This window comes from Amphibalanus amphitrite, unplaced genomic scaffold, assembly GCF_019059575.1.
Source record: "Amphibalanus amphitrite isolate SeventyFive unplaced genomic scaffold, NRLGWU_Aamphi_draft 000379F_arrow, whole genome shotgun sequence".
Lineage (NCBI taxonomy): Eukaryota > Metazoa > Arthropoda > Thecostraca > Balanomorpha > Balanidae > Amphibalanus > Amphibalanus amphitrite.
The window spans coordinates 241,364-261,141 of NW_024881873.1; the positions used below are offsets into that span (position 1 = coordinate 241,364).

A 19,778-nucleotide genomic window follows, 5' to 3' on the forward strand; every position below is an offset into this window, starting at 1 on the left:
TAAAAATGACGTCCCAAATGGTATGTGACAGCAATGTAAGCAGTCTATATGTGACATGTATTACAAAACAGCAGCACCTTCACTGAGCATACCAACAGCCGCGGTAATCGCTCACGTAACAAAGCTCTCGTACCGGCGCGGCGGAGACTAGTGGACACGGGCCGGCGCGGTTGGCTGGCCGGCCGGCCGGCGTCACGCGCGCTCCTCCAGCAGGTTACGTCCGTCTATGAGCGCGCCGAGGAAGGCCAGCTTGTCGGCGGTCTCGGCCAGCGCCATGCTGTTCCAGTGGTGCGGGTGGACGGTGCGCACCGTGTAGCCGAGCATCTCCAGGTGGCGGCGGCGCAGCAGCTGGCCGCCCGTCGGCTGCGGACGGTTCGTGCAGTACTCGTGCGTGGAGGGCACCAGCAGCGCCACGCTGAGGGCAGAGGGACCGGTCAGGGGGGAGGCACCGACACTGCCGGACGAAGGGGGGGGGGGGGGGTCAGGTGGCACCAGCACCGCCACACCGACGGACGGGGGAGAGGGATGGCGACTTTGGCCTTGTGGATGATACCAGAGAAGGTCCGCTACCAACACGAAACGACGAACATGTCAGATCAGGTTAGGAGGGAGATTCTAGCTCAAACTGTGGGTGGGACAGTAGTTGCTGAGACGAGATAGCCGAATAATTAATTAACCCACGAGCCGCTGGGGGAGGGGGGCATAAAGTTGCCCCCCCCCCCTTTACGTTTTGTGGAATATCTCCGAAACCTGATGAGCTACGAACGTGAAACTTGGCATAGCTTCAAATGAATACCTAGACAATATTTAAGGAAAGTTTGGTGGTTGTAGCATTTAAGATGACGTCATAAAGTTTTGTCGTTTTCCGATATGGACCGATCTGATCGTCATCCGATCTGATGTCGCTGAGCATTAAACTCAACTGTAAATAAACTAGACATCACCTGCTGTCATCCTAAAACATCTAAGTACACTTCCATCTAGTTCCTGACCAGTAATCGGCCCTTTATGTTCGGTCCCATTGTATCTGATCTTTCGTGAGGAAACTGAGAGTCGCAAATCTATAATTTGACTTATGACGTCACTGTGACGTCATTTCAAATTAGATTGACACCAAATTTGGACACCACAACCTCGGCTAGGTATTCAGGACGATGTGTGCAAAGTTTCGCTTCTCTATCTCTTCGCGTTGCGATGATATCGTAGCAGAAGTAAAGGGGGGAACTATATACCCCCCCCCCCAGCGGCCGGCATGTGGCGCGGAGGCCCAGCGGCCGCCGGGTTAAAACGCGTCCTGTGTGTGCCGTAAGTCATCAGTGGTTTTGCTACCCGACCAGTGCTGTTTGGCAGCAGCTGAGATGGCGGGATGTTTATCTCCGAGACACACCGCGCTTAGAACAAAACAGTCCAGCAAAAAGAGTCGCGGCCCGGTCCGTCGTCTCACAAAACAAACAAGGTCACGACAGAGATGGCGGCGGGGCGTGAGAGGACTGTACAGCACCCTCCTCTCCTCACTGACCTAATAACTCTCCCCTCTGACCTGGTGACATGTCCTTCCCTCTCAGCCCTGCCCCCCCCCCCCCCCGAGTACCTGGTGACCCTCTCTCCCTCCCTCCGAGTACCTGGTGACCCGTCCTTCCCTCTGCCTTGGTGACCCCCCTCCCCTGAGTACCTGGCGACTTTCTCTCTGACCTGGTGACCCCCCCCCCCTCTGACCTGGTGACCCTCTCTCCCTCCCTCAGAGTACCTGGTGACCCGTCCCTCTGACCTGGTGACCCGTCCCTCCCCTCTGACCTGGTGACCCCTCCGTCCTCCCGAGTACCTGGTGACCTCCCCTCTGACCTGGCGACCCGTCCCCCATCTGACCTGGTGACCCCTCACTCCCCTCTGACCTGGTGACCCCCTCTCCCTCCCTCCGAGTACCTGGTGACCAGCGGTCCGTCCGTGTCGGTGAAGCCGCCGTCGGGCCGCCGGTACACCACCAGATCGGCGGTGAACTGGTACCCGGCGGCGCGCACCCCGCAGTGGACCCGGTCGGCGCCCCCGACCAGCGCCGACAGCGTGTCGCGCACCTCAGCCACCAGCTGCCGGTGCGCCGCGCCCGTGGCTGGGTCTGTGGGGGGGGGGGGCGGCGGGCGGGGTCAGGGGCCGGGTCTGCGACTGAGGGGACGAGGACTGTGCTGACGTAACGAGGAGTCGGGCCGGGTCTGTGGGACACGGGGGGGGGGGGCGGGGTCAGGGGCCGGGTCTGCGACAGAGCGGACGGGGACTGTGCTGACGTACCGAGGAGTCGGGATGGGTCTGTGGGGGGGCGGCGGGCGGGGTCAGGGGCCGGGTCTGCGACTGAGCAGACGGGGGACTGTGCTGACGTACTGGGGAGTCGGGCCGGGTCTGTGGGGGGGGGGGGGGGTCAGGGGCCGGGTCTGCAACAGGGGGGACGGGGACTGTACTGACGTACCGAGGAGTCGGGCCGGGTCTCTGCCGGAGACGGGGAGACTGGGTCTGCGGTTGTGTCAGATCGGGAGGGCAGGTGAAGAGATGACGAGGCGGGATACAATGACTGCGAAAATGGGGAACGGATTCCAACGGACACGGTAGCTGAATAGTTAGCCAAACATCACTATTGGGATGCTCTGAGCTATACAATACAATTATACATGGGTCATGGACCATGGTGGAGTAAGTTACAACTCCACAGTTCACACCCGATCGGTTGCGCCACCGGCTCCGCGCCCTCACCGGGCAGTCCCTTGGCGTAGACGTCTGTGAACCAGGGCACGCTCTGGTCGGGCAGGTTGAGCCGGACGGCGCGGTTCACCTCCATCTGCAGCCGCCGCAGCCGGGTGGCCGCCGACTGGGCACCCGCAGCGCGGCCGGCCGGCGCCGACGGCCCGCCGCCGGCCGGCGCCTGCTGCAGCGCGCCCTGCCGACAGCACAGACAGTCAACGGACACCCGCAGGTGGTACGTGGGTCAGACAGACCACCGGGGACGGCCCGCCGCCGGCCGGCGCCTGCTGCAGCGCGCCCTGCCGACAGGGCGGCGGTCAGTGTACGCACATATACCGACTGGTGGACTGTGCCCGCGGGGTGGGTGCGTGACGCGTAGTCTGTCTTTAAAGTACCGCGCAAAGTAACGATGGATCCATCAAGCCTGACCGAGGGGCGAGGAAGGGCCTGTTATAATTTGAAAGTCACCCAATCAATTGACCTGGGGAATGGACGAGGACGTCAGTTGCTTCGGTGACTCAAATTTAGCACGTCAGGCTTCTTGATGGATCCACCGTTACTTTGCGCGGTACTTTTAAGACAGACTGTACAGTCTACTGTTGAAGTGTACCGGCAGACAGGGCCGAGGAAGAAATGGACTTGGTTAATGACCGCATGACTTGTTACAGCAGACAATCCAGTTTGGCAGTTCCCAGCAAAATACATTTTGATGACGCAACAATAAGCGTTCCAATTGCTGATTTAGGAAAGGTGCAAACTGAAACCCCTCGCCTCATTAAAATTAATGTATCCCCATCTCCGCCGTCCGGAAGGTCCCATGAGCCCCTCGCCAGAAGTATATCCCGGCTCTCCACCCGTTAACCAAGTATCATAATTACCGTCTGTTCGACCATGTGCTGGATCTGCCGCTCGGTCTTATCCAGGAAGGCCTGGCCGAGGACGGTGCGCGCCAGCTGAGCGGGCAGCTGGCCGTACAGACAGAGCGACAGACAGGCGCGCAGGGTGCTCTCGGCCGTCAGTCGGTACAGGCTCCTGGCAGAGGGGACAGAGGGACCGTCAGTCGGTACAGGCTCCTGGCAGAGGGGACAGAGGGACCGTCAGTCGGTACAGGCTCCTAGCAGAGGGGACAGAGGGACCGTCAGTCGGTACAGGCTCCTAGCAGAGGGGACAGAGGGACCGTCAGTCGGTACAGGCTCCTGGCGGAGGGGACAGAGGGACCGTCAGACGGTTCAGGCTCCCGGCAGAGGGGACAGGGGGGTCGGGGTGTTACATACAGACGGTTCAGGCTCCTGGCTCGAACACACAGATACACCAACAAACCTAACATTGCCCCTTAGTATCAATGAAATTGTGACAAGTCATGTCATTGTCGCCCCACTCCCCAGATACCGCCTCTGACCTCTCAGTCCAGACTCCCCAGATCTCCCAGTCCAGACTCACCCCTCCCAGTCCCAGACACCACCCCAGACCTCCCAGTCCAGACTCCCCAAAGTTCCCAGTCCCAGATACCGCCACTGACCTCCCAGTCCCAGACACCACCCCAGACCTCCCAGTCCCACACTCCCCTGACCTCCCAGTCCAGGCTCATCCCTCCCAGTTCAGACTCACCCCTCCCAGTCCAGACACCACCCCGGACCTCACAGTCCAGACTCACCACTCCTCCCAGTCCAGGCTCACCACTCAACGTCCCAGACTCACCCAGACCTCCCAGTCCAGCCTCCCCCCTCCCAGTCCAGACTCACCCTGACCTCCCAGTCCACCACACTCCCCAAAGTTCCCAGTACCAGACACCACCCCAGACATCCCAGTCCAGACTCCCCAGATCCCCCAGTCCAGACTCCCCCAGACATCCCAGTCCAGACTCCCCCAGACATCCCAGTCCAGACTCACCCAGACCTCCCAGTCCCAGACTCACCCTGACCTCCCAGTCCCAGGCTCACCCCTCCCAGTCCAGGCTCACCCCTCCCAGTCCAGACTCCCCAGACCTCCCAGTCCAGACTCACCGGGAGACGATGTCGGCGGCCGCCGCCAAGAAGTCGTCGAACGGGCCCGAGTCGGCCGGCCAGTAGCCGGTCCGAAACGCCGCTGACAGCACCCGCTCGGCCACCACGCCCGTCACGTGGTCACGGTGCTCCACCACGTGCCTGCCCGCACAGCGGTCACGTGACAGGCAGGGACGGCTACCCGGGATTACAACGGAGCAGTTAGAATGGTTTGATTAGACAGGATCATAAGACACCCTGAAAGATAGCTGCCGTAACGTGTATCAGAGCCAGACGCATGGCTAGCCTCGTTCACTTTTCAGCAGTTCCCACCCGTCCCGTCATTTCCCACCTGCAGAGCGTCTCCATGACGGCGTCGTCGGCGTAGCGCGCCCCCTCCAGGCAGCTGGCCAGCTTGTCGACGGCGCGAGAGGTGAGCTCACTTCCGTTACCGTCGGGCGTCTCTGTGAGGGCGCGGAACCGGGCCAGAGCCGCCCCCAGCACGGAGGTGTTGCCGGGAACGACACCGCGCCGGCGCAACGCCGCGCCCGCCAGCCACACCACCGCCTCTGGGGGAGAGGCCGGGGAACTGGTCAGAGTTTGGCAGACCTCAGCGGCCACTCACCACTGCCTCTGGGGGAGAGGCCGGGGAACGGGTCAGAGTTTAGCAGAGCTCAGCGGCCACTCACCACTGCCTCTGGGGGAGAGGCCGGGGTACAGGTCAGAGTTTAGCTGAACTCACCCACACTCCACCGCCTCTGGCAGAGACGGAGGAACGGGTCAGAGTTTAGCTGAACTCAGCGGCCACTCAACACTGACTGTGGGAGAGGCCGGGGAACGGGTCAGAGTTTAGCAGACCTCAGCGGCCACTCACCACTGCCTTTCGGAGGAAGTGAAGGGGATAGGTCAGATTCAAACAGATTAATTTCTAACAGGACTCGCCGCAATCCGAGATATCTTCGCCCCTCAGTCACACTCAATTCACAGCCCGCTCCAGCAAGGTCATGTTTACGTACGAGGCGGATAATTTTTGACTAGGGTGTGGGCAAGACTAAGCACAAAGGAAGGGTACTTTCCAGCCACAAACTTTTCAGCCATTTTTAGTTCAATATGTTTGACAGGCGCATTTCAACATGCTTGCATATTACCCTGGTTATGTGAAATCACTGCAACTCTGCCTCCAATTCCTCTTATGCCGTCAAATGTATAAATATCCCTTAACCCGTCGGTCTCAAACTTATAAACATAAATTGTTTAATAACAAAAAAAAAAACGCCATTGTCGATCTTATCAACAAAAAATGCGCAGGACTTCCTCCTCGCAGCCCTCCTTCCCTTCACTCTCTGCCTTGGAAATGATTCAGAGGACACCATAGATGTCAGCGCCGGCAGCAGCCGGACGGTGGCGTTATTTCGCGGACCTACCGGTGGATGTCAGCGCCGGACGGTGGCGGTATTTAGCGGACCTACCGGTGGATGTCAGCGCCGGACGGTGGCTGAGTTTCGCGGACCTACCGGTGGATGTCAGCGCCGGCAGCAGCCGGACGGTGGCGTTATTTCGCGGACCTACCGGTGGATGTCAGCGCCGGACGGTGGCGGTATTTAGCGGACCTACCGGTGGATGTCAGCGCCGGACGGTGGCTGAGTTTCGCGGACCTACCGGTGGATGTCAGCGCCGGCAGCAGCCGGACGGTGGCGGTATTCCGCGGACCTACCGGTGGATGTCAGCGCCGGCAGCAGCCGAACGGTGGCGTTGTTCCGCGGACCTACCGGTGGATGTCAGCGCCGGCAGCAGTAACGGCCGATGGCGGTATTCCGCGGACCTACCGGTGGATGTCAGCGCCGGCAGCGGCCGGACGGTGGCGTTATTTCGCGGACCTACCGGTGGATGTCAGCGCCTGACGGTGGCGTATTCCGCGGACCTACCGGTGGATGTCAGCGCCGGCAGCAGCCGGACGGTGGCGTTGTTGAGCGCCACAGTCAGCTGGGTGAGCTGGTGCAGGTGCTCGGTGGACTGCGGCGTCCGGGCGCGATCGACACGAGACCGGCCGATATGGATCTGCGGACAAAATACCATCTCAATGTCACGATTCGTTGACTGAAGATAGAAAGCGAACATAAATAAAGCAGTAAAAAGGGAAACAAAACATAAGTGCATGTCGTAACCCACTCTACGGCAGGGGATAAAACAAAACGTTTGGTGTTCGCAACGTGGTCGAGTGTTCCACTCCCCCCAGACAACAAAACAGGTGATGAAACTGCGAGCGCGCGCCTATCCCTCAGCGGCACAGTCCCTCCGTTCTCTCCCTCTCCCTCTCATCTTACCGCTCTGAAGAGCCGGCTGACACGCCCCCTCCCCAGCCCTGGAGAGCCGGTTGACGCGTCCCTCCCCTCCCCCTCTTACCGCTCTGGAGAGCCGGTTGACGCGGTGCGTGGAGAGCTGGTCGTTGTCGGCCAGTCGCAGCAGCCGCTGCAGCAGCTCGGAGGGCACCGGCCGGCCGCCGTACGCCACTAGGAACGAGGCCAGCTCCACCAGCCGGTTGGTGCTCACCACCGCGCGGCAGTGCAGCTCCAGGCGCCGGCCCAGCTCGGCCTCCAGCTCCGGCAGACCGCAGCTGGGCGACAGCTGCAAACGGACTGGGAGGGTTACACAATGACCGTGGACAGCAGTGAACGGACGGACAGGGGTAGACTAAACGCTGAAGCAGACTCCTTTCGCATTCAGGAAATCGCACGCGAGAGCCGATTCAAATACATTATAATTCTTCCCGCATCAATTGCATGCGGCAGGTTCGTGCGATTGATGCGAGCGTGCTTTCATGTATTTGAATAGGCGCTGTCACGCAATTTGCTGACTGCAGAAAGAGTCTGTTTCAGGCTTTACGTACAGCTGCCGAACGGGCAGGGTGACGGACTAGTGGACAGGTACGAATTACGGACGGGGAGCGTAATGAGCTCGCCCCAGCTTTTATGAAAAGTGTTAGCTGCAACACTCCCACTATCCCGTCCCATGGCTCCGCCCAGGGTATCCTGAACTGGGCCTCCAGTCTCCACCGACCTGCGCCATGTGGCTGAAGTAGGCCAGCGCGTGCCGCCGGGTGACGCTCTGCTCAGAGACGATCCAGGCGTCGGGCCGGTGCAGGGTGCGCAGGAACAGCTGCCAGAGCCGGCGGTGCTCGGCCGGCCGCTGCGGCCGCACCTCCGACAGCAGCTGGCGCGCGCGCTGCAGCTCCGTCAGCAGACGGATCCGGGACGCCTTGTCGGCCAGCGGCTCCGGCGCGTCCAGCCGGTCCTCGAGTCCCTGCAGCGAGTCCCTGCCCAGGGACAGGCCCGCCGAGTCACACTGCGGTACGGGGTGGGACCGGCCGGGTCTAGGTACGTCCACGTGACGGAAATATGCAAACATGATTTTCAAAGAAGGGAAATTCACATTCAAAGGCGGGAACTGAATGCCTGTCTGGTCTAACACAGAGCTAGTGAAATAATCGTTGTCATGGCGGCCACTCACCGGGCGGTCCGCAGCAGGCTGTCCCGACTCCCGCGGCCACTCACCGGGCGGTCCGCAGCAGGCTGTCCCGCAGCCACTCGGGGAAGATGCGGCTGGGCGCGGCCGTGTCGAGCAGGCGCAGCTGGGCCAGCTCGGCCGGCTCCTGGGAGAGCAGCGCCACCGCCCGCTCGGCCAGCAGCCGCTCCACGGCCGGGGACGCCTCGCGGAAGCGCAGCACCGCCTGCCCCAGCTGGCCGGTGACGACGGCCGGCGGCCGCGGCTCGGCGCGCACGTACAGCGACGCCAGGTCGCGGCACACCAGCGCCAGCCAGTGGCGCAGGCCGCGCGAGTTCAGCACCTTGAACAGCTTGAACACCGAGTCGACGTCGTCCGGCCCGACATCGCGCTCGGCGATGAAGCGCCGCACCACGTCCATAAAGCGACGCTCGCCGTCCACCGAGACGTAGCTGAGCGCGCTGTGCAGCGCCGTGGCCAGCAGGCGCAGCTCGTGCCACGAGCCGCACGTGGCCGTGTAGTGCGCCAGCGCGCGCAGGTAGGGTTGCACCAGGCGCGGCGGCCAGGGCCGGGTCGAGTCGTGCAGCTGGAGACAGACGCCGAGTCGGCTGAGCGCCGTTAGCGAGAGGCGCGGCAGGCGGGCCGTGCACAGCTCCTCCAGCCGCGCCTGGGCCGCCCGCCAGTCGGGGCCCTCCAGTCGCACCACACTGCAGGCGAGCAAACAGTTAGTCACAGACCACGTCACCACACTGCTACTGGAGAACAGCAGCAGGCTACAAAAACATCAAAATTATTCTCGCATCAAACCCGCAGGTACTTATCCTATTAAACACTCAGCCTTTGGAATAGTTAACCTGGTCTCAACATCCAGCGGATCCACAGAGGGCCACTGACCTGTAGAGGGCACAGACAAGTGCCAAGTCGTCACAAGAGTCTGCCTGGCGCAGCAGCTCGTCCATCAGGCGGGTGTAGTCATCCGCGGGCAGCGAGCCAGGCTCCTCGTCAAGTTTGTGCAAGTCCCAGAGAGACACTACAGCCTGGCAGAGGTGGCGCGGGTCCGTGGACTCCCCCAGCACCGCAAACACATTATCCACAGAGGTTGTCCTGTCAGATAGCAGAATGCACATTATTTGTCAGGCCACAACTTATATGAAAATAAACTTAATGCTTGAAGCAAAAACTCAGAAGGAAAAAACAAGATAATGTTGTAACAAAATGGTACACCAGACATTCAAAGGCTTGAAAATATTCGATTTCTAATGCTTCATACAATTGATCTATGGGTAAAATCAAGCTTAAACTGCTAAGTACACCTTTTTTCGATCCGAATCGGCAACTGGTCAGTTAGTTTCGGCAGATCTGCATTAGGAACGGCAGCTGGAGTGCGCTTTCGACAAACCACGCCTCAAACTCGGCATAGTGCAGCAGCGTGACATGGGGCATTTAATGTCGACAATGAGCGTGATTTCGACACCGGCTAATGGATTTCGGCACACGGCAAAGGACTGTGACATCGGGCATTGGAAAAAGGCAAATTTCATTTTACAATGGCAATGGTCATGCAGTTTCGTTGGCGGTATATCGAACAAATTTCAAACCATTCTTTTTACATTGATGCGTTTTCAATGCTTACCACTAGAATTTATAGCATTTTTTCCTTTTCTTAGACTTCCCTTAGAGTAATGGAACACAAAATACAAAATGTACGCCAAGGCCGTTGTTTTAAGGTCTAAACGTTTTTTTTTTTCTTCTGTGAATGGAGGGTGAGTAGGCTAGCAAGCCATGTCAGAGTCGTGAGATGAGAGGATCATGCGGAGGAAGCATTTGGGTGAGTCTACCAGTGACCGGTGAGCTGCGGCGGCTGACAAGGCGCCGGTATAAAACTGTCTCGCTACGGATATGCAGCCAAAGCGATCGATGGGTCAGCCCGCAGGGTTTCCACCTTTCCAGAGGGCAGTTTTTTTTTGTCCGGAAATACAGTTGACCATGATTGACCACACCGCCGTCCTGCAAACATTGTTGCCGCTCTCCGGTGACATGCCTATTCCCATCTCGGCAGACTTGAACCATCCGCGCTGGGGGTCAGCGCCACTCACAATGTGTCGACAGATCGACACAAATGAAAAAATCAAGATTTTTGTTTTTCACGCAAGAAATACGGCTAAAACATGGTCAACTTTAGATGCGTTGAGAGGAGCGAGGCCCCGAATCACCCCCGTCAACCTTTGGATTCGCCAGGAGCGTGGCCCCGAATGACCCCCGTCGCCCTTTGGATTCGCCAGTGCTTCCACATTGTCACAGAGTGACGCAAGGATGGTGACCTCGAATGAGGTCAGCTTGTGTGCCGGAAGCGGATGATGTTAGGGACTAACCGGTGTTAAGGTTCCAGAGCGACTGACGAAATTAGGTGCCCTTTGCCGTATTCCAATGAACGATTACCGATTCGGATTGAAAAAGGTGTGGTTACTTAGCAACCAAGCGCCCATATTGAGTGTCTCTTTACAGTACCGTGGAACATTTTAACGCACATTCTTAAAATGCCTTTTCGAAAAGATAAGAGTTGCTTAATTCACTGATGAGATAAATTGACCATTGTCTAGCTTGGCTGCAAGCTGCCGACTTAAAATGCAATATGACAAAACATAATGCCCTTTGTCGATATTAAATACCCCTGCTGTTGTTCAATGACGCTGGTCAAATATCAACAGATGCTAGTCTAAATCCGTGAAACTTGTCGAAATGCGTGCTCCAGTGTCGAGTTGTTGGAGTGCCTGTCGAGATAAGGTGCCCGGTGCCGTATTTGAATGAACGGATGCCGATTCGGATTGAAAAAAGGTGTAGTTACTAGTTACACTTCTTAAATCCACTGCAATGTTTCATACATCCAGCTGCAGATTAACTGACCTTCCCATTGCCCTAAGTACAGGGTCATCTGAGTCTGGGTAGAGCTGAAGCCGTACATTGTCTGGCTCATCAGCCTCATCCAGCAGACTGCCAGAGTCATCTGTCTCATTGTCCGAGAATGGCCGGTACGGAGAGTGCTGGCAGGAATGCGCCTTGTGTGTGCACAGAGGTCGTTCAACCTGAAAGTCTACAATAGCATCTTTATTGGTTGCAGGTTCTTATTGTAGGAATGCAACATATTGTGAATGATTGGGTAGGTACCTACTCAGCTCATCTCAAATTAACACATCAAGATGCTTGCAGTCACAATTTACAAACTGAAATCAATACAAAAAGGTTTAAAATGGTGGATGACATGGTTTCAGTTATCACAAAACTATGATTGAGCAGTCTGACACTTTTCTGGTATGATTATTTTCTATTAAGAATCATAACTTTCTCACCTTTGAATTTTGACGCCCCTACAAAGTCAAATTCTGATTTCAGTTTCAAGTAAGAGAGTTGACAGGCATTTATTCGACGGAATCCTGGATGGTATCTTCCCTTAGGTCTACTTGTTACCCGTAAAACACGCATAACGTTCATCTCTTAGTAGCCCAAAATTTTACTGAAGTGCCATCCTACTCTTAAATTAATCACAGTGGATAGAAATATAATTAATCATATCGAAAGCAGGTATATTTACATGTGACAGACGATTGTGGCGGGTTGCATACAATTTGCGTTCAAAGTTTCTTCTACGAGCAGCATCAACAGTACCACGAGAACTGACCAATCAGCGCTCGTAGGAGCATGGCGCTGATTGGCCCAACGCATCCTCTGCGGGCAGCATTTGCATTGAACGAATAAATGAATAAATGAATGAATGAATGAATGAATGAATGAATTATATCTATGGGATGAATGAGTGAGCGAATGAATGAGTGAATAAATGAACGAGACCGAGATGCAAGTTCTTGGTAACCAAAACAAGCACACTGACATAACCAAGCTAACCTAGCCCAGCCTAGTCTAGCCTAGTCTAGCCTAGGTCTGAATTCAAGGTAGGTACGTTTTTCGGCTACTATAGTCGTTTATTGTTTTCGTTTCGAATTTTCGGCCTTCGCATCGAGGTCGTTGTCAAGAAACATATAACAAAAAAACGTACCTACCTTGAATTAAGAGGTATATGTCAAGTTTAGGTCCTAACTACAATTGTGACGCTGTTGATACGAATATGAAACAGCAAAAATTTTAGGTTTTAAATACGCAACCGAAGTCGTGACGTCACGATAAGTGGCTGGGGCATAATCAGCTGACGGCCCCGTGCTAAAGCAATGGGGCAATATTTTGCCGATCTTTCCCAAGAAAACTGGACCTAGTTAGATAGTTTTAGTAGCTGAATTTAGGACAACGATGTATGATCTATTTTTCTATGAAAAAATATTGCAAACTCTAACAACGCAAAACACAAAATTTCGTGAAAACCTAATTGGCGGCGAAGTTGACGCAGAAATACAAAACATTTTGTATCAAGATGTTTAAGATAATGGATTTAAAATAAAAAAGATTTTCAAAATAACCTATATGGTGAATTTTATCCTTTGCTTTTTACAAATAAAAAATATTTATCCAGCTCAAACTCAAATATGTCAAACCTTACGCATCAAAATCCTCCCAACGCGGTCACAGTTCGCATCTCAAGGTCATGTATTTGGTGCGTCAGGTTCGCCGCCCATAACAATTTCGCGAAATTCGGTCCTTTCCGCTTTGAAACATAGCATTTTTTGGGCCTAGAAAAATAGAATATACTCAGTTTACCTAGAAACTGGCCCCCAAACTATCTAACTAGGTCCAGTTTGTTCTAAAAATACTGATAAAATTTCGTCCCATTGCTTTAACACAGGGCCGTCAGCTGATTATGCCCCAGCCACTAGTCATGACGTCACACTTCGGTTGCGTATTAGGTTAGGTTGTAGGTTTGTAGGTTTTAGGTTGTAGGTAGGTAGGTTTGTAGGTTAGGTTAGGTTAGGGACGGGTAGGTTTGTAGGTTGTAGGTTGGTAGGTTATAGGTGGGGCATTCCACGATAGATCGACCAAAAATAAATAAAATTTACACCCTCATATTTTATTTTTTGCTTAAAATTGGTCTAATGGGTTGTGATGGGCGGGGAACCCAGCTGTGGCAAGGATTTTTTTCTTCGAACAACGGTTTCCGAGATATAGCCTCGGGCAGTTCCTGGAGGTCACACTGCAACCCTATGTTTGGCGGCTTATAACTCAGAAACTATTGGTTTTCTATGGTAAAAACTTTATATGGTTCAACTCGCAATCAACCAACAAACGTTTTGGCTATCTCGAATTTTCGATTTTTGAAAATTTTGATCACGTGACATCTTGACCTTTTTTTCGAAGAGTGACCTTGATATTATCCCAACTGAAAGTCGCAATTTTGTCTGATGACGATTAAAGCCTTATCAATTGTCATTCATATGCGATAATAAAAAAGTGGCTTTCGGCCTGCGTTGACCTCAGGTCAGGTCATTTTTATGACCTTCCCATTATTACGAGCGGGAGCGACAGCGAGATTTCGAGAACAAAGCAAGATAGCGACAAGTAGTAAACGGCACAAAGTACACATGAATAAGGTCTACAATTTTTACTCAGGTCATTTTCAGGTCAGGTCAAAGATGACGTCACAGGGGTAAAAAGAAAGTCTAAATGGCGGCACTACATATATATGAAGTTTTTCTCGAATTACTTTCAAAGTATCTCAGCTATGAACAAACTAATAGCACCATCGTGATCCTCTCGTCGATCCGCATCGAAACATGTATATGTTGACCTCGAAAGGTCAAGGTCAAAAGTTGACCTTAGGTCACGTGACCTTAAGGTCATCATATATATCATTCGATGGGCCTTGACGAGCTGAACACAATGAGCCTATCCGCGCGGCTGTATCTCAAACCTGTAAGGAGTTATTAGCAAAAAACATTTGGTGACCTTAAATGACGTCACATGACCCAAGAGCAACGTCACAGTTGACCAAGAGCAAAAAAGGTCTCAAGGTAGTCAAAGTTAGTCGTATATGAAGTCACTCATGGTATATTAGGCAATTCCGACGCGTTTTAGTGTAAAAACAAGGGAGCTGATTTTTCCCCAATTGACTTATAATGGGGTGGTCAAGAAATTGACCTGATCTTAGGTCATCGGTATCGAAATTCAAAACGAACTGGCGCTAGGCGAAAGCAAACACAATGGTGCCTGTTCCACGTCTCTTTCGTTATTAGATCAAAAGGTACAGCCAAAACTATTTTGACTTCCTTTTTAACCCTGTGACGTCATCTTTGACCTGACCTGAAAATGACCTCCGTAAAAATTGTAGACCTTATCCGTGTGAATCCTGCACCGTTTACCGCTTGTCGCTATCCTGCTTTATTCTCGAGATCTCGCGTCGCTCCCGCTCGTAATAATGGACAGGTCATAAAAACGACCTGACCTGAGGTCAACGCAGGCCGAAAGCCACTTTTTTATTTGCGCATATGAATGACAATTGGTAAGGCTTTAATCGTCATCAGACATAATTGCGACTTTCAGTTGGGAAAATATCAAGGTCACTCTTCAAAAAAAAGGTCAAGATGTCACGTGATCAAAATTTTCAAAAATAGAAAATCCGAGATAGGCAAAACGTTTGTTGGTTGATTGCGAGTTGAACCATATAAAGTTTTTACCATAGAAAACCAATAGTTTCTGAGTTATAAGCCGCCAAACATAGGGTTGCAGCGTGACCTCCAGGAATTGCCTGAGGCTATATCTCGGAAACCGTTGTTCGAAGAAAAAAATCCTTGGCACAGCTGGCTTCCCCGCCCATCACAACCCATTAGACCAATTTTAAGCAAAAAATAAAATATGAGGGTGTACGGCTTTGGTCGATCTATCGTGGAATGCCCCAGGTAAGTAGGTAAGGTTAGGTCAGGTTTGATTGTTTTTTTCTTTTATTTGCGACACATATGAGTATCATTTTTGGATTCAGGATGTCAAATAATGTAAAAATATGAAAAAATTTATCAATGAAATCTTCTTAGGACTTAAACTTGACATTTACCGAATTAAGATGTCTAGTCGTAAAAGCTTGAAATTATATAGCCTTGAGAAGCGTCTAGCCTTGGTCTAGCCTGGACCTTACTTGTTTGAACTTAGAAGCGAGACGGATCAATGAATAAGAATTGAAAATGATTGTCTGAATTTGACATTTCAGCGAACAAGTTTCTGGCGGTATTAAAGAAGTACAGGCACTGCTATGGTCATAGGCGGCGGAACGGGGAGGGCACCGGGGCACCGTTCCCCCTCCCCTTTGATTTTGGCATTTTAACATTAGCCCTATGGGCGATGCATGAAAAGAATGGGACCAAAAGTCGGCAGTGCCACCCCCCCCCCTAATTGAAGGTGTTCCGCCGCTACTATGGCACTATGTTGTTCGGTACAGCTTGAATTGTGACGTCTTTACGAATATGATTGTGAGTGTTTTCTTTTTCGTTTTTAACAAACGCCCAAAAAATTTAATTACGGAATAAAACGTTCCCAATGAAATTCATGCCAGCGTGATCGCTTGCCCGCGTCAGGCCCGCGTGCACCGCGAAAACCAAACACGCCCGCCGCGCCGCAGCCGGCCTGTGGGGCTCGTCACGTCCGGCGGCAGAGACGGCAGCTGGCGGGCCGGGTTTGTTTACACGGGCACGTTCCGGGTCGGTCCCAGCCTCCGCTCCCGGATCCCACGGGGGGGGGGGGAGGGGCTCCGGAGCGGGTCACAGGCGCGCGGAGCTCGCTGCCGACCCAGCGGAGCGCGGAGACTGCCATTGGGGGCAGCCCACGGATAGAGGACATGGTATGGACTATGGCAGCTGATGTCCCTGGGGTAGTCCGTACATTGGCGGCACGGCTCAGTGTCCCAGCGCACTGACGTCACGAAGAACACCCTCTTGTAAACTTTTCAGCGTCGATTCGCAACTCTCAGTACCAGATTTCAACAACCACCCTATGTCCAGGGAAATGTAACCAACCAGTATAACGCCTTTTGGGGCGACTAACGGAGCGAGCGAGAGGGTGAGCCTTGCACGTGCGAAATTGCGAGGGGGTACCTCCAACTGAGTTGTGCACGGCACCCTACTAACCGGTCTCTAGCGATGTGCCAAATTTGAGCACAATCGGCCCAGCCGTTCTCGAGATCTGGAAGCGGCACCCTGCACGTGCGCACGTGCAAAATGGGTCCCAACTGACTTTTGCACGGCACCCTACTAACCGGTCCCTAACCATGTACCAAATTTGAGCGCCATCGGTCCAGCCGTTCTCGAGATCTGGAATCGACCCCTGCACGTGCGCACGTGCAGCAGCACCTCAACTCTGGCACATGGATATGCATTGCATAGTGGGTGCCTACCTACATGCCAACTTTCAGCGCAATCGGCCAAGTAGTTACCGAGATATTGCAACAATTACAAAACTGACACCTCTTCGTTTTGCACGTGGCACGTGCATAAGGGGTCACCCACATGCATCGGGAATAGTCCAATACTTGGTAGAAGGAATGAAGCTACCCTACAAAATTTACCGCATGTAAATCGGTCAAGTGGTTGCTGAGATATAAGCCTCGCAAAAGCGTGACCACGGCCGGCCGGCCGGCCGGCCGGCCGGCTGGCCGGCCGGCCGCTCATACTCAGAAATTTCCGTTAATCTAAGGAAAGACTACGCTCGCTTCGCTCGCTCCGTAATTACCTACCTAGTTCCATACGGCGATCCTTTCAGAAAGATGTCCCTTTTTCATATAAACTTTATTTGCTCAAGTCAAACGGTATAAACACTCTGGCGGTAATAGTACGTTGTGAGGACTCGATTGCCCACGCAAGACACACTAAACAGTAGACCAAGTTGAACATAAGCATTCACAGCAGCACATGCATGTTAAGAACAGCCATTTAAGTATTTTTCGCGCTAGGAAATCGAACAGTGCCGGCTAACGCTAAAAGCCCCCTACGCAACGACTAGCAGTTGAGAACCTGATTCACATTTGATAAACGCTTCTCACTCTACACACCAATAGTAACACGAATCAGTTGAAAAAATAAGCAGGTAAACATGCATATTTCATAAGCTCAATATTAACCTGTGCGGCATCTGCAGATGTCTAAAACTCGTCGTGTTTGTAAAGAGCCTCGCCGAACTCGGTGGCCTGTGAGCCGACGAACACGTCGTACTTGTTGAGCACCTCCTCCTTGGTCAGCTCGCCGTTCTGGTCCGTGTCCGACTCGAGAATCAGGTGTTTGGCCTCGGCCAGCGAGTGGTCGTAGTCAGGAGGGATGATCCACGCCGATATCTGAGCATAGCAGAGCGCGACGTTACCATAAATAAAAACAGACTATTATTGTGGCCGATGTCTTGCCTTTTTAACAAAGTTTCTTTTTTTAAATACATAAAAATAATCTACTATTATAAATCTTAAAAAGTCCGCCGCCGCCGCCCACGCCGCCGTCGGGGTTACGCAGTCGGTGTTACTCCCAAAAACGCTTATTGCGGCGCCGTCGATTGACGCAGGAGGGTGAAATTTTCACGACTCGTGGGTCACGTAATTCAACAGGTCGTATTAAATTTTGGGCACGATGCGGCCAGGGGTGCACCCGTGGCGCGTGCTCATGTGCGCCATAGGGTTAGCATTAGAATCGCGACCGGCGCCGAGCAGAGGGCACGTGCTTTAGGCTCAGTTGTTCGCTTAAAAAACTGAGTGAAAAGCATCAGAGCCGGCAGGTCGTTGACCTTTGACAACGAAGGCCGACACAGGGCACCGCTCGCCAGGGGGATTCGCCAGTAAATACAATTAATTTGTTTTTGCAATATCTCAGCCGTTTCTGGGCCGATTTAGCTGAAACTTGGACTGTCGGTGGTAGTATATGGTAGGGTAGGGTAGGGTAGGGTAGGGTAGGGGTAGGGGTAGGGTAGGGAAGGGTAGGGTAGTGTAGGGGTAGGGTAGGGTAGGGTAGGGTAGTGAAGGGGTAGGTTAGGGTAGGGTAGGGGTAGGTTAGGGTAGGGTAGGATAGAGTAGGGTAGGATAGGGTAGGGTAGGTTAGTGTAGGAGTAGGGTAGGGTAGGGTAGGGAAGGGTAGGGTAGGGTAAGGTAGGGTAGTGTATGAGTAGGGTAGGGTAGGGTAGGGTAGGGTAGGGTAGGATAGTGTAGGGGTAGGGTAGGGTAGGGTAGGGTAGGTTAGGGTAGTGTAGGGGTTGGGTAGGGTAGGGGTAGGGTAGGGTAGGGTAGGGTAGGGTAGGCTAAGGATAGGGTAGGGTAGGTTAGTGTAGGAGTAGGGAAGGGTAGGGTATAGGGTAGGGTAAGGTAGCTGGGTAGTGTATGAGTAGGATAGGGTAGGGTAGGGTAGGGTAGGGTAGGGTAGGGTAGGATAGTGTAGGGGTAGGGTAGGGTAGGGTAGGGTAGGGTAGGGTAGGGTAGGGTAGGTTAGTGTAGGAGTAGGGTAGGGTAGGGTAGGGAAGGGTAGGGTAGGGTAGAGTAAGGTAGGGTAGTGTATGAGTAGGGTAGGGTAGGGTAGGATAGTGTAGGGGTAGGGTAGGGTAGGGTAGGTTAGGGTAGTGTAGGGGTAGGGTAGGGTAGGGTAGGGTAGGGTAGGGTAGGATAGGTTAGTGTAGGAGTAGGGTAGGGTAGGGTAGGGTAGGGTAAGGTAGGGTAGTGTATGAGTAGGGTAGGGTAGGGTAGGGTAGGGTAGGGTAGGGTAGGGTAGGGTAGGATAGTGTAGGGGTAGGGTAGGGTAGGGTAGGGTAGGTTAGGGTCGGGTAGGGTAGGGTATAGGGGTAGGGTAGGGTAGGGTAGGGAAGGGTAGGGTAGGGTAGGGTAGTGGTAAGATAGGGTAGGGTAGTGTAGGGGTAGGGTAGGGTAGTGTAGGGGTAGGGTAGGAGGGTAGGGTAGGGTAGTGTAGGGGTAGGGTAGGGTAGGGAAGGGTAGGGTAGAGTAGGGTAGTGGTAAGATAGGGTAGGGTAGTGTAGGGGTAGGGTAGGGTAGGGTATGGTAGGGTAGTATAGGGGTAGGGTAGGGTAGGGTAGGGTAGGGGTAGGGTAGGGTAGGGGTATGGTTGAGTTCAAAAAGGGCCCAACATACAAAACACTTGAACACCCCGCAACTGTCACCATCCCTTACAGTTCAATTAAAAACAGCTACCCAAATCTACACAAATAATACAGCTAAAAATACAAGTCAATCACCCAAACTAATGCACCCGTAACATAACATAAATCAAAACATACAGTTATCGCGTAAACCTGTACCTCTAGTCTATATTATAAATCCTAAAAAGTCCGCCGCCCACGCCGTCGGGGTTACTCCCTAAAAGGCATATTACGGCGCCGTCGATTGACGCAGGATGGTGAAATTTTTACCAGTCGTGGGTCACGTAAAAAAACAGGTCGTATCAAATTTTGGGCACGATGCGGCCGAGGGTGCGCCCGTGGCGCGTGCTCATGTGTGCCATAGGGTTAGCATTAGAATCGGCAAAAACAGGCTATTTCTCGGAAACGGTAAGGGCTACGGGGGTGAAATTTTCATGCCAAGTCGAGCGCGTGCACTCATTTGTCGTATTAAATTTTCGACGGTGTGGCTTCAGCGGTGTGCACGTGGTGGGGCCGCGACCGGTG

General features: G+C 53.4%; 2 protein-coding genes across 2 annotated transcripts in view; both read right to left on the reverse strand.

The window, feature by feature from the left end:
• Positions 1-36: 36 nt before the first annotated feature.
• On the reverse strand, positions 37-11,806 carry LOC122390009. The gene is made up of 14 exons (XM_043382563.1): positions 11,558-11,806; positions 11,115-11,301; positions 9,105-9,314; positions 8,261-8,917; positions 7,767-8,022; positions 7,113-7,334; positions 6,635-6,767; positions 5,062-5,278; positions 4,731-4,871; positions 3,606-3,759; positions 2,967-3,026; positions 2,740-2,923; positions 1,924-2,113; positions 37-415 (listed from the first exon to the last, which is right to left on the reverse strand). The coding sequence occupies exons 1-14, from the start codon at positions 11,697-11,699 to the stop codon at positions 193-195; spliced, it is 2,976 nt and encodes a 991-aa protein (XP_043238498.1). The 5' UTR covers positions 11,700-11,806; the 3' UTR covers positions 37-192.
• A 5,100-nt stretch (positions 11,807-16,906) lies between these two features.
• Positions 16,907-19,778, reverse strand: part of LOC122390022 (calumenin-like) — a 41,025-nt gene continuing 38,153 nt past the window's right edge. The window contains exon 9 of the mRNA XM_043382586.1: positions 16,907-17,463. Within this exon, the coding sequence (XP_043238521.1) occupies positions 17,275-17,463 (189 nt within the window). The 3' untranslated portion in view covers positions 16,907-17,274. The remainder of the gene's footprint in view (positions 17,464-19,778) is intronic.